Here is a 14,585-nt window from a genome sequence, read left to right as displayed (position 1 = left end):
CACAGAAGGAACTCAGCGAGAGGCAAAGTGATGGGCCAGAAATAGGTTTATTAACACAGGACGCTTGCGAGGGACATCAACGGGTAGGCGAGAGGGCTGTGCCCCGAGAACTTAGTGAGCTACTTTTTGTAACCAAAGGAAAAGTGGGGAGGGAGAGAAGACCACCTGCTTCCTCTTCCTTTGCAAAGATGTTGCAGGAAAATGGGGCACGAGAGGACGGTCACGTCCCAGGTCTCAGGGGAGTCCCTGGGACGGGCCGCCAAGCGAGGGTCCTTGGCTTCAAGCAGGAAAGAACTCAAGATCGAGCCATAGTCAAGTGGAAGCAGGTTTACCGAGAGAGACACCCGCTCCGTAGACGGCATGTGGTCCCTCTGAAGAGGCTAGAGCGCCCCGAGGTGTGGGGTGCTTAGTTTCCACGAGCTGAGCAATTTCACGGGTAATGAGTGGGAGGGTTACTCCAACTCTTTGCGGGAGGGGCGGGGCTTTCCAGGAACTGGGCCACCGCCCACTTTTTGGCCTCCTGTGGTCGGCCTGGGAACTGTGATGGACCTGTGGGCGCGTCATTTAGCTGATGTGTTACCATGAGCGTCTGCTGAGGCTCCACCGGAAGTTGAATCTTCTGCCATCTTGGGCGTACTTAGTTCTAACCAGTTTATGTCGTCCTCAACGGCTATGTCATTCTTTTAAGGTTGTGCTCTGCCCCTTCCCCTCCTGTCTCAGTTCAACAGAGGGCGTGCGACCTCACCAGATGCCGCAGGGCAGGGGGCTCTGCAGCTTCCCCTGGAAGGTTCTGGCTGCACAGTTAAGCCCCTCAAATGTCCCAGGTGGAAATGGCTCAGGACCCCAAGGGCAGAGAAGACCCAGAATCTTGAGCGGGCTGGGGGCTGATACCACGTGTGAGTGTTGTGAGGGTGGAAGTATGATAGCTGGACTGTTTCATGTCTTTTTGTGGCCCTGCCTCAGCTGCGTTTCCCTCAGGGTCTCTGCTGTCTCTGATAAGTGATGGGAATGAACTAAAGGGTGCTGACAGAGGGAGGGCTCGGCCCAGAAGAGCCCCCGCCCAGCTCCAGCGTCTTCGTCCCCGCCCCGTCTCAACGCAGAGGACAGCAGGCAAGGCCGCAGCCCCACGGCTTTAGGCGCTTTGGAAGACTGGCTATGAGAAGACGCCTTCTCAAGCCAGAGTCATGCTAACGTAAATCGCTTTTCTTTTTCTTTTCCTTAAAAACAAAGCACTGAGTACCTTTATTTCCAAAGTGTAAGAATTCCTAACTGAGGCAGTAATGTGTTCCATGCCCTACCTTTTCATCTTTATGTAGGTGAGTTTAATTAACGTACAGGACAAATCTGAATTCATTCGGCACTGCTTGTACTAAGAAAGATGTCAGATTTAAATGTCAGGAAAGGGGATATTAATTTTCTCACATAAGTAATTTCTTTAAAAGAGCAACCCGTTGACGGGACTCCCTTAAATGAGGAGTAATTTTAGCTTCTTAGCAGGAAGTTTGCTGATTCTAAACGGGATTCTTTAGCTCTCAAACCCATGAGACGCGGCTTCTGGTGACCTCGGGTAACAGAACAGTGACACCTAGTGGCTGGTAGAATCACGCCCCACGTCAGCTGTCCCCTGTTCTCTAGAACATTCCATCACTTGGCTATCCAATAAGTGATCATGAAAATTTAAGCAGGTCTACAAAATCATCTTTTGTCCTCAAAGTGATATGGTATTGACGTTAATATTGAGAGTGAAATGATTATTGGTGTCTTTTGAGTCATTCATCCTCATCTCTTTGGCCACTTGAGGGTTGCCCTGGCCTGGGGTTCACGGCTCTGGGGACACATCACAGATGGTGCAGAAATTGACTGAAAGGTCAAGACACCTTCCAGGGTCCTGGAAATTCCCATGATCTTCCCATCCCAACCACGTGTTTGCAGGAGTGTGAGTCAGTGGGGACACCCTCGTCCCCACTGGGTCCCTTTGATTATGAGGAAAGTATTACATTACCGTCCTCATCACAGTAACCATTTGGGAGCAGTCCTGGTGGACGTTTCTTCTAAGAAGTATTTTGGGAGAGTGATGTCGCCAAGATGGTTTGACGTAGGTCGTTCCCGACTTCACTCCCCTCACAGGAAGGGCAACTAACAACATTCGAGCACAAGACAGCTCTGAGGGAACCCTAGAACTCTGGGCTGAGCCCGCAGCGCCCCAACCCCAGGGACCAAGAGAGATCGCGTTGCCGGCTAAGAAAGCGGCCACAGGCTGACCGCATTACCCTCCCCCAGGCCGGCACAGCACCACGGGGAGAGGCCTCCCCGAGCCCCCGAGCCCCCCGATCCCCAGTGGGAAAAGAGAACCCATGGTGGGCAGAGCAACCTCCCCCTGCCCCCAGCATTGTGGGTCACTTTGCTGGGTGCAGATCTGCCTGCTTTAGATCCTCAAACAGGAGTTTTACTGACCTAAGAGCTCTATTTGCTCAGGTCCAGGCAAGGAGATGAGTCACAGCCCTGCCCTCTGTGCAGACTGATTTCCAGCCGCATCTGACCAGAAGGGCTGGCGAGGACTCCTGGAAGCTGTGTGGCCCAGCTGTGCTTGAGCTGAGAGGTAGGGGGAGCTCATGGTTTGCATAGCAAAGCCAGTGACTGTTTGATCAGAGAGCTTGGGATGCAGGTCAGCTTCAATAGCTTGGGATGCAGGTCAGCTTCAGTTAAGGAAACACAGAGCTTCCCTGGCCGTAGAGCTGCTTCTCCCACCGTGCCTGGGCAGGAAATCTAACCCATAGCCCTGTTCATCACTGAATACAGCCTTCAGCCTGTCTGACCAGAGAACACACCCGGAGCACACGGGAGCCGCAAAACCCATTCAAAAGCCCCACGTACAGTGGGACTTGGACACAGAGCACAGCCTGTGGCTTCCCCTGTCTGAAGAGCAGAGCCAGTGGCCTCCCAGACCAGAAACTTCAGTGCACACTCAGACCTAACTTGGGTCCCCAAACAACATGCTATACAGACCCTGGGTCTTGTCCTGCCACCCTGCCAGGGAGGGAAGGTTTTTCATGGCCCCATCTACTAATGGATACAGTATCCAATTCTGACCAGGAAATCCAGGCAACTGTGGAGCCCGCTCTACGACCTCACTTGGGGAGGAAACACAAGTCCTATCCCACTGTTCTCAGCCAGTGACACCACACCCACAATCCCCATCCTCAGAGCTCGAACAGATGTCCAGAAATAGACCATGTCCAGAAATAGACCATAAGAGCAGGACTTTCCTCAAACTCTTTCAAAAAGTCAAAGAGGAGGAAACACTCCTAAACTCATTTTACAAGACCAGCATTATCCTGATACCTATACCAGAAAAGAAGACTACTAGAAAAGAAAACCATAAGCCAATATCCCTGATGAGCATAGATGCAAAAGTTCTCAATAAAATAATATCAAGCCAAATTCAGCAACACTTAAAAGGACCATTCACCATGATCAGCTGGGATTTATCCCTAGGACGCAAGGATGGATCAATATACCCAAATCAGTGTGACACATCACATTCAAAGAATGCAAGAGAAGAATCATATGGTCATCTTAATAGGTGCGGAAAAAGCATTTGACGAAGTTGAACATCCATTCATGATAAAAACTCTTAACACATTAGGCATAGAAGGAACATATCCCAACATAATAAAGACCATATATGACAAGCTCACAGCTAACATCATACTCAATGGTGAAAGGTTGAAAGCTTTTCCTCTAAGATCAGGAACAAGACAAGACTACTCTTACCATTCTTATTCAACATAGTACTGGAAGTCCTAGCCAGGTCAATCAGGCGAGAAAAAGAAATAAAAGGCATCAAAATTGTAAAGAGAAAAGTAAAATTGTCCCTATTTGCAGGTGACATGATTTTATATATAGAAAATTCTAAAGACTCAACCAAAAAGTCAAATTAATGAATTAAGTGAAGTTGCAGGATACAAACATATAACATATAAAAATCAGTAGTGTTTCTATACAGTAAAAACAAATTTTCTGAAAAAGAAATAAAGAAATTGATCTCACAATAGCATCAAAAACAATAAAATACTTGGGAACAAATTTAACTAAGAAGGCGAAGGATTTCTACTCTGACAACTACAAGACACTGATGAAAGAAATTAAAGACACCAATAAATGGAAAGGTGTTCTGTGTTCATGGATTGGAAGAATTAACATTGTTAAAATGTCAATACTATCAAAAGCTGCCTGTAGCTTCAACGCAATCTCCATCAAGATTCCAATGACATTTTTTATAGAAGTAGAAGAAACACTCCTAAAATTTATATGGAACCACAAAAGACCCTAAATAGCCAAAGAAACCCTGAGAAAGAAGAACAAAGCAAGAGACATCACACTTCCTGATTTCAAGCTATATTATAAAGCTATAGTCATCAAAATAGTGTGGTACTGACATAATAACAGAAAATTAGACAAGGGAACAGAATCAAGAGCCCAGGAATAAACCTAATCATATACAGTCAACTAATACTTGACAAAGGAATCAAGAATTCTCCATCGTTGGTGCTGGGACCATTGGATATTCACATGTAAAAGAATGAAACAGGACCTATACTTTACACCACTCACAAAAATTAACTCAAAATGGATTGAAAACTTTAATGTAAGTTCTGAAGCTACAGGACTTCTAGAAGAAAACATAGGAACATTCTCACAGACGTGGACCTTGGCAATGATTTTTTGGATATGCCACCTAAAGCACAAGCAATAAAATAAAAAATAAACAAGTGGGACTACATTAAACTAAAAAGCTTCTTCACAGGAAAAGAAATCATCAACAAAGTGAAAAGACAGCTTACAGAATGGGAAAAACATATTTGCAAATGATATATCTGATAAGGGGATAATATTCAAAATATATAAAGAACTCATATAACTCAATAGCAAAAAATAAATAAAATAACCCAATTAAAAAATGGGCAAAGGACCTGAACATTTCTTCAGAGAAGATATATGAAAGACCAACAGGTACATGGAAGATGTTCAACATTGCTAATTGTTAAGGAAATGCAAATTAAAACCACAGTGTGGTATCACCTCACACCTGTTAGAACTGCCATCATCAGAAAGACAGGAGATGCTGGCGAGAATATAGAGAAAAGGGAACCTTCACACACTGTCCGTGGGTATGTAGATTGGTGCAGCCACTATGGAAAACAGTATGGGGGCTTCTCAAAAAATTAAAAACAGAACTACCATTTGGTCTAGCAATTCCACTTCTGGGTATTTATACAAAGAAAATGAAAATACTAACTTAAAAAGATATCTGGGGGGCTTCCCTGGTGGTGCAGTGATTAAGAATCCACCTGCCAATGCAGGGGACACGGGTTCGATCCCCGGTCCGGGAAGATCTCACATGCCGCGGAGCAACTAAGCCCGTGTGCCAAAACTACTGAAGCCCGCGCGCCTAGAGCCCGCGCTCTGCAACAAGAGAAGCCACCACGATGAGCCATCCACACGCACCGCAACGAAGAGTAGCCCCCCTTCGCCGCAACTAGAGAAAGCCCGTGCAGCTAGGAAGACCCGACGCAGCCAAAAAAGTAATTATTAACTAATTAATTAAAATAAAGATAAAAAGAGATCTGCACCCCCCAGGCTCATAGCAGCGTTATTTACAATAGCCAAGACATGGAAACAACATAAGTGTTTATCAACAGATGAATGAATAAAGTTGTGGTATACATATATATATATACACACAACATAATATTATTCCGTTTTTTATTATTGTAAAAAACGAGGAAATCCTGTGCTTTGCGACCACATGGATGGACCTTGAGGGCATTATACTAAATGAAGTTAAGTCAGGCAGAGAAAGAGAAATACTGTATGAGCTCACTTACATTGGGAATCTTTAAAAACAAACTCATAGATAAAGAGATCAAACTTATGGTTACCAGAGGTAGAGGGAGGAGGGAGGGGGGATTGGAGGAAGGTGGTCTAAAGGTACAAGCGTCCATTTATAAGATAAATAAGTACTAGTTACATAGTGCATGACATGACTACAGTTGGCGCTTCCCTTTAATATGCAGGAATGTTATTAAGGGGGTAAATCCTAAGAGTTCTCATCACAAGGAAACTTTTTCTCCTTTTTTCTTTTCTCTTTTCTTTTCTTTTTATTGGATCTCTAAGAGAAGATGGATGTTAGCTGAACCTATTGTGGTGGATCACCCCACAACACTGCACAGGTAAATCAAACCGTATGCCTTAAGCATATACAGTGGTGTATGTCAATTATCTCTCAATAAAACTGGAGGGGAGAAAAGAAACATTTTGTCTTGCTAGAGAGCGAGGTCAACTGAAAACCACTTGTTCATCTAAAATATCCCTCTTAAAATAAAGGGGAAAAACAGAGAGGGAGACTGAAAAACCAAACATGACTAAAGCAATTATTTTAGTGATTGATTCCTGATTAGAAGAAGGACAGTTAGAGGGACGGGACAGGGGTGGAAGAGACCGGATGCAGACCTCCGACGTTCCTTTGCACAAGCTCAGAGCTCCTCAGGAGATACTGGTTGACTGTGGAAAGGGCTGGATCAGTGGCTACTGGGAGCTGCACACTGGAACCAGTTAGAAAATCCAGAAGATCGTCTGGTAACTTTGAACAGTGAGTAGCAGAAGAAAACCTCAGGAAGGTCTTCTGATATCAAAATGTAAGTCATCTGTAGGTAAAGACAGGTCAAAATTGAAGTAAGCTGGAGTGCCGCTGAAAAACAAAAAGGAACTCAGATAACTGATAACAAGACTGGTGAGAAAAGTGCATATGCTATGCTAATATGACATTTCTTTAAATATTGCCCCCACTGATAATTTCACTGAGAGTTAACGTCATCTTAGCTGATTTACATTCACTGGTGATTTCTATGTGCCAGAGCTCTTCCAAGGGCTTTCCCAAAGGTTAGCTTCTTGAAATTTTGCAACCCTCCTTTTTCAAGAGGAGACTGAGGTTTGGAAAGTCACGCGATCCACCTGAGATGGTCCAGCTAAGATGTTACAGGATTAGGGTTAGAACTTCCAGATCTCATTCGTGTCCGGGGTTATCATCCCTTTTCCTAGACTGTGCTGCTCCCATGTCTTTGTTAAGTGTGAAAATACATGTTTAGTCAATCCCCAAAACTCTTATTTTCCCCAAAATGTCTCATAGGAATAAGTTAAGCTGCAAGGGTAAGAACTGTATCGTGCTATTCAAATGGTAAAAGGTTTGCTTCCCTGAGCTGCGTCACCACCCCGTGTGACATTTACCTACACTGTAAGGTTTGCCTTATTGATCCCCACTAGATGAAAATAACTGATTTCACAGAACTTTGGAAACAATCCCCAAACTCCAAATTTTACCAACAATGGAATAAAGCAACTGAACTAACAATTGGAAAGACAAATGATTTCGCTTGCTTATTGGCTGTGAGATGTGGGGTATGTTTAAACTCTAGACTGGTCCTGTCCAATACGATAGCCACTGGCCACAGGTAGCTATTTAAATTTAAATTTTAATCAATTAAAATTAAGTGCAATTACGCATTCAGTTCGTCAGTTGCATTAGCCACGTTTCAAGCGCTCAAAAGCCACGTGTAACTAGTGGCTACTGTATTGCGTAGTGCAGAAAGTTCTCTTGGACAGCACCGCTCTAAACCTGCAATCCGAAACCTCCGAAGTCTTCTGAAGCTGTTTCCTGTCTGATAATGGGTCTAAATTCTAATGATAAGTATCACAGCACTGTCGGAGGACAGCATGTAAAAGTGCTTTGCAAATTATAAAGTGTTATATAATTTTTTTAATTATTGCAGTGTTGTAAAATCATAGTCTTGGACGTACTAATACTTTGGCCCTTGGATCTTCTAATCATGTTAACTCTTTTTCAGAAGATGAACTATAGATCTTGAAGCTGACATTTATACTTTGTTCTTTAAGACTGAAGTACATTCCAAGTTCTGCACCACTGATAATTTCTCTTAATGAGGATGGTACCATTTATATGTATGTATGTGTGTGTGTGTATATACATGTAATACTATGTAATATATATAATTATATAATATATGCGATTATATAATATATATAATATGAAAATCACCACTTTCCTATAAGGACCATATCTATCAGAAATTAGTAGAAAAATGTTCCAGTCCATATGAGCTGATAAGAGTCCTAATTTTTGCCCAGTTAGAAAGTGATTACTGTGGGTTCCAGAAAAGGTGAATGAGTAACAGCCCCGGGTGCTTCAGTGACTGTCAAGTTCATTAACGCTCAGCAGCCTTAGTGACTGATACACGTCTAACTCAGACTCCAAGACCGAATGTGACTTCTGGGTACTGACTGCTTTTCCTGGGCCCTGATTGGTTTCTTTTAGGGAACTACAAATCTCCTGGTGCTTGAAGCTTTTAGGCAGCGCGATGGAAAGCAGCCTGAAGAACGTTCTGGTGCTTTCCTTTGGATTTCTACTGCTTTTTATTGCCTACGGAGGTCTGCAGAGTCTGCAGGTAGGTGTATACAGTCGTCATGTGATCTTACCTTCTGAATGTCGCTGGGACTCCAAGAATTCCCGTGGCACAGACAGCGAGGAACGTGGGGCTTCACCCTCCAAAATCCTCTAAAACAAACAGAGGTTTTTATGTGCAGCCCCAACTCCCAGCTCAGCAGGATGGTACAACTGCGGGTGTTTGACCCTCAGACAAGGAGAGCTGGTCTTGGGTTAGTGATAAAATCCACTTTGCCTTTGCGTGGGTAAAAGGAGACACAAGACGAATCACTGTGAATTTGTGGCCAGGGGCAGGAATGAGAATTCATCAGAGGTCCTGATACCACGTAGATTCCTGCTAGATCTTCCCCCGGGTAGTTCCATTTTAAGTCTGATCTTTAACTGTGAATGAAACCGCAAGGAAGCCCCAGGGCTGGTCAGGAAGCAGCCTGTCATCACGCCCTTGTGCTTTCTTCGCCAGCTTCGTGCTCTGTGGCCTGGGGGCTGCCGCACAGTGGAGCATCTGCAAGGTTTCTGATGACGAGTTAGTGTGGTCCTGGAAGGTCTGTCAGTCAGCGACAAGAAGTAGGCGCCTACTGTGTGCACAGAGCTGAACAAGAAAAGCATGTGCAGGGGGCTCAGAATCGGAGGTGCAGGACAAGAGAGGAGAGATTCAAATTTTCTGTCTTCATTTTTACAGTACAAACCCTTTGGACTTGTAGGTTGGCGAGGTAGCTCAGATTCAGCCCTGAATTCCAAGTGCATGTTTTCCTCCATGAACCCCTATTCAGTCTTTTTTCTGACTAGGGTCACAGAGAATGAAATTATAGCCCATGGTGATTCCCAGAATCAAGTTGAAGGGGAAGCACAGCCCTCTTTCTTGCCAGGATACTCCATGACTTTGTAGACATTGCTCAGAACGTTGTGATGTTGTAAAATGCTAATGTGTGTGAAACACCCGTTGTGTCATGCGGCCTTGAGCTCACGCTGAATGCAGTGTGTGCTTTCTGGAAGGAGAACGTAGCGAGACCATGGACCCATCAGTGACACTGTCCCTACAGAAGCTTGCCCCACCGGAGGAGGTCCTGCTGTCAGCAGGTGGGGCAGCTTCCCTGGGTTCGGGCGTGACTGATGGGATCCGAATTCTCAGGAAGCAGTTGTGATCTGACAGCTGCAGCTGAATGACGGCAAACTGGCCCCCTTGGAAGCCAGGGGAGGGAGTGGGGGGACCCTAGGAGCTGCCAGGAGTCCCTTCTCTCGGGCTATGGCTGTGGGACGCTGAGGCCACACACACGTGGAAGCCTCAGTCAGGAACTCTCGGAGTGGCGTCTGTGTGGAGAGAGCAGCGCAGCTGAGGGGGAGCCACGCTGGAATCCACGCCTTCCGCAGGGCTCCTGGGCTGGGCACTGCTGTCACTGGTGTGGCCTCTTCCTCCCAGCCCTCCCGCCCAGCCATGGAACTATCCCACCCGCCACTCACCGCTGCTCCGTCCCCGCCCTTATCTGGCCCTATTTCCTTGCCCGCTGCTCCAGGACATGTAAACATGGTTTAACTCTGTCGGTCAGGACTGGCTTTGGAAACAGCAGGTAAGGACAGGGATGGATGTGGCCCTAGGGATGGCTGGATCCCAGCCGCGTTGAAGGGGCCTGCGGCCTCCATCACTTCCTTCTGCTTTCATCTGCTTGGCTTCTTTCTCAGGCCCCCGTGAGGCAGCAAAGGTGGTCGTAGGCATCCCCAGAGTGCCAGTCCCGGTCTGGATTCGGTCGTGCACTTGCCCAGGACGCAGACACGCATCTACACCGCCTTCCCCACAGCAGACGATCTCTTATTTATTATTCAGATCTCAGTGTACACGTCACACTTCCTTCTCCCCCTGCCCTGTGCCCTGGGTCCCAAGTCTGGGTGAGGCGCCCCTGTGTGCACGCCAGGTCCGCTGGCACACACCACACGGTGCCTGTGAGCTCCATGGGGCCAGGCCCTCGCCGCCCCGTCCATCGCTGTATCCCCTGCCTCAGACAGCGCTCAGCACTGGATCCAGTGGATCCAGTCCATTCCCCAGTATGGCGTCTGGGGCTCCTGTTGGTCTAGTCTGGCCGGCTGTCCAGCCTCACCTCACCGGAAGAGCTCAACAGCTGCGGCCAAAGACCCCAAAGACCTCCTTGGGGCCTTTCCTCTCAGGACGGGGCCTCTGCAAACACATCCCCTAAACGTCCCTCCTCACCCACACCTCCCGACCTTTCCCCGGTCACCTCCGCACCCTGCAGGTCTCGCGAGGCCTTGACTCCTTCCAGAAAGTCTTCTGACGCCTCTGGACTGGACTTCGTGCCCCCCCAGGAGCTCGGCCCCTGAGCTTCCCCCTGCAGGACTCACTGTCCCACTGCAAGTGGCCTGTTGGAGGCATCCCTGGCCCTGGCAGTCCTGTCCATCGCCCGCTCCTGGGTGGTGGCTGGTGGCTGATATCTTTCCCTTTCGTATCCCAGGAGCCACACGTAAGCCTCTGCTGGTCAGTGCTTACGGCCGATCCGTCGATCGACTTGCCGAGTGAGCTGAGTGACCGTCCTCGTTGCTTACATACAGGTCACTCCCGTGGGCTTCTCCTCGGGCGTGGATTTTGCAGGCTGGCTCTCCTAACACATGGAGAGACAGGGATTCGAACATGGTCATTCACTTAAAAAAAAAAGACATTTGGTTTCGAAATTTGGTTCCCACTTTGGAGCTTGAAACCCGCCTTCCTTTCCAGCGGTGGGCAGCGGAACTCCATCATAAGTAACAAATGTACCTCGCCGCCGACTGGCAGCAGGGCTGTGGGTGGAAAGGAAATTCCAGAACAGAGCAGTGCTGCCAGCCTCTCATTAGCACACAAAGAGGCAAGGTCACTAATACGTGAGACCTTAATACGTGAGTATTAAGAAAACAGAGGGCCCCGGCGAAGCAGTCCCCACATTCCACACTCCTAGCAACTGGAGTTAGGAGCAGAGATTTCCAGATAACCCCACTTCAGGCAGACTGTTCAACTTTTGTCTTCCAACCAGACTTTAGAATTTTCATGGGACCAGATGTTCTTGTTCTGTTTCAATTAATCAGCAAACATGGCTAAGCACCTGTTTGGGGCAAGGCACTGGGAGAGATTCAGAAAAAGCAGAACGTTCCGTGCGCTCAAGACCCTTGGAGACCCTTGGCATGCACTTGAAGGAAGGGCACCATCTGGAAAGAGGATGAAGGCAGTCAGAGTGTGTTGAGGAAAGGGAGAGGAAATCCTGGGGTGAGAACACAGCCTATGGGGTTTGGAGTCTCCAGGAGAACAGGAAAGGGATGGGCGGGGAGGGCTTCAGAGAGGCCCCCCACTGATGGGTGGGATCTTCTGTCGTCTTGCTGGGGGACCAGGCAGGAAGGAATGGTAATAGTCCAGGCGTTACAGTCCTGGCTTTGGGGTCATCTGGACTAATTAGCTGAGTGTATGATCCTACGCCGCGCGTTTCTTTCCCCCGTGGAGGTAGTAACGCCTGTCTCAGCCATAAAGGAGGAGCATGACAGCTCGCATTCCGGTGTTTGCACTTTGCCGACGCTCTAAGGTGCTGGTTTGCTGAGTTTGGGGCTCTGGCGTCTGCAAGGGAAGAGACCCTGTGTGCGAAGTTTTCTTCTCTGGTGTCTGGTCAGTTGTGTGGGGCACAGCGGGGACCCCCTGCACAGTGACCACAGGGTCGGGCTGAGCTGGATGCCGAAGCGAAGGAAACACACGGACGGACCCTTGTGAAGGAAGGTCTGGCTGCGAAGGGAAGCGCTAGTCTTCTTCCCCGCCCCCTCCTCTGCCCCTTCTCTCCTCCCCTCCCCAGCCTCTACTCCCCCTCCCCTCCCCTCCCCTTCCCCTCCCCTCCCCTCCCCCTCCTCTCTCTCCCTCCACTCCTCCCCATCCCCCTCCCCTCCCCATCCCCTCCCCTCCTCCTCCCCTCCCCTCCCCCTCCTCCTCCCCTCCCCCTCCTCCTCCCCTCCCCCTCCCTCCTCCCCCTCCTCTCTCTCCCTCCACTCCCTCCCCTCCCCCTCCACCCCCTCCCCCTCCCCCTCCTTTCCCTTTACAAGTGAAATAAATGGAGGAAGCAATTATGCTAATAGGTTTTTCTTTCGCAGCAAAAGCCGGAAGTCACGGCTGCCATTGCCTTGGCCTGAGCTGGCTCTGGTTACCCATTTGACCTTTTGTTCGCTTCACACCACGCTATGCTAGGCACCAAGTGAGGAATGACAAAAACAAGAAAAGTGTGCACTGTGTCCGCACAGCGTTAAGCTGGGGCTGCTGGCTCTGCCTCGGGCCTAGCGGGAACCTTGGTCTCCAAGGAGGCACCTGGCTGCCCTGGCCCCCGCCTTCTCAGGGATGAGGCAGGGGCTGCAGGAGGCAGGAGGCGTGAGGGCCCCTCTGCCCCAGGCGGGGCACACTGGCTGCTTGCCCCGCGTCTCCACTTGCTGATTCCCCTTGACCAGAGTTCACCGCAGTCTCCTCCCCTCCCATCCCTCGGCTGGAGGACAGGCCGCCTGCCCAGGCAGCCTGTTGCTGGGGGTCTCCAGGACCTGGAGATGACCCAGACCACCTAGCCCTGGCAGCGGGGCCCCTGACTGGGCTGGCCTTGTCCCCGCAGAGCAGCCTGTACAGCGAGGAGGGCCTGGGGGTGGCGGCGCTCAGCACACTCTATGGCGGGATGCTGCTGTCCTCCATGTTCCTGCCACCCATCCTCATTAAGAAGCTCGGCTGCAAGTGGACCATCGTCATCGCCATGTGCTGCTACGTGACCTTCACCCTGGGCAACTTCTACGCCAGCTGGTACGCCCACGTTCGGATGCTTCCCGACATTCCCCTCTCGGCTTCTGGGTCAGGACGGTAGCGTGGCCTTCTTCCCATGTTTTCCCACCGAGATGTCTCTGTCCCCTCTGCTGGGCCCATGCTCCCCCGACTGACCATCCTGGCCTCTCCTGAGGCTTCCAGCTTCCCTCCTGGGCCAGGGCACTTTTATGGCCCAGCAACGAGGGGAGAATCTGCCTAAGATGCGGAGGGTGAATTTCAGGGGGACTGAGCAGAATGTGACCTGCGGACCAAACCCCACACCCTCACCCCATCACAGGGAGTGGACGCAGCAGGGCTGGAGCCAGTGCCCCAGGCCGGGCCTGAGCTCTACCTGCGCCCTGGGAAAGGGACCCTCGGGGACCAAGCTCTGAGGGCAAGGGCCACGTGCCCTCGTTGCCAGGCGTACACTTATCAAACATCTCTTTGAGGGACACCCCGCTGCCATCCAGGATGTATTGATAGGATGGCTTCACGTCATTCTTTTTCTTGTTACCGTAGAGTTCTCATACAGAATCCTCATGGAGGAGAGCGACAGCTAGACGGATAGGTAGACAGATAGATAAGTAGATGGATAGATAGATTGATAGATAATAAATCGTTTTTAACGTACTGCCATTAGAAATACCTAGAACCCGCCCAGCCTTATTTGTAACCCCAGCTCATTGTAGCTACGTCCAAACACAAAGAAACTGCACTGGCACCGAATTTCACTCTTACAAATGATGCTGAACGAGAAAAGACACAGATTTTTGCGTTCATCTGAGGCTAAGGGGCGACTCTGTCAAGCAGAGCACCACCAATGACACGGCAGTGCTTCCCTGGGCCGGGCAAGGAGCTTCCTCCTCCCCGAACGGAGGGAAGAGTGGAGGGCCCGAGGCAGCCCATGCCCGCGTTTCGTTTCTCAGGTACACGCTGATCCCCACTTCCATCCTGCTGGGACTCGGAGCGGCCCCGCTGTGGTCCGCGCAGGGCACCTACCTCACCACCATGGGAAGCACGCACGCAGAGAAGACAGGAAAGCTTGGCAAAGACGTGGTCAGCCAGTATTTTGGCATCTTCTTCCTCTTATACCAGACAGCTGGTGTGTTTGGCAACCTGACCTCGTCTCTGGTGTTCGGCCAGACGCCCACTCAAGGTAACAGGAAGGAAGTGGTGACCATGGAGGGCCCCTGGTCCCTCTACACACGTCCTCATTCAGGACTTGAGCAGGTGGTCCCGTGAGGTCACAAGGCGTGGCTCCCAGGCTGCCTGTGC

At 49.4% G+C, this 14,585-nt stretch overlaps 1 protein-coding gene across 1 annotated transcript in view; it reads left to right on the top strand.

The window, feature by feature from the left end:
- The first annotated feature begins 8,435 nt into the window (after positions 1-8,435).
- The window catches only part of UNC93A (unc-93 homolog A), a 28,093-nt gene continuing 21,943 nt past the window's right edge, over positions 8,436-14,585 (top strand). The window contains exons 1-3 of the mRNA XM_030852832.2: positions 8,436-8,522; positions 13,129-13,310; positions 14,237-14,466. Coding sequence (XP_030708692.2) covers positions 8,436-8,522; positions 13,129-13,310; positions 14,237-14,466 — 499 coding nt within the window. The remainder of the gene's footprint in view (positions 8,523-13,128; positions 13,311-14,236; positions 14,467-14,585) is intronic.

This window comes from Globicephala melas, chromosome 14 (genome assembly GCF_963455315.2).
Source record: "Globicephala melas chromosome 14, mGloMel1.2, whole genome shotgun sequence".
Classification (NCBI taxonomy): domain Eukaryota; kingdom Metazoa; phylum Chordata; class Mammalia; order Artiodactyla; family Delphinidae; genus Globicephala; species Globicephala melas.
Note: the sequence above shows the minus strand (reverse complement) of the source record. Positions and strands in the feature narration are given on the sequence as shown.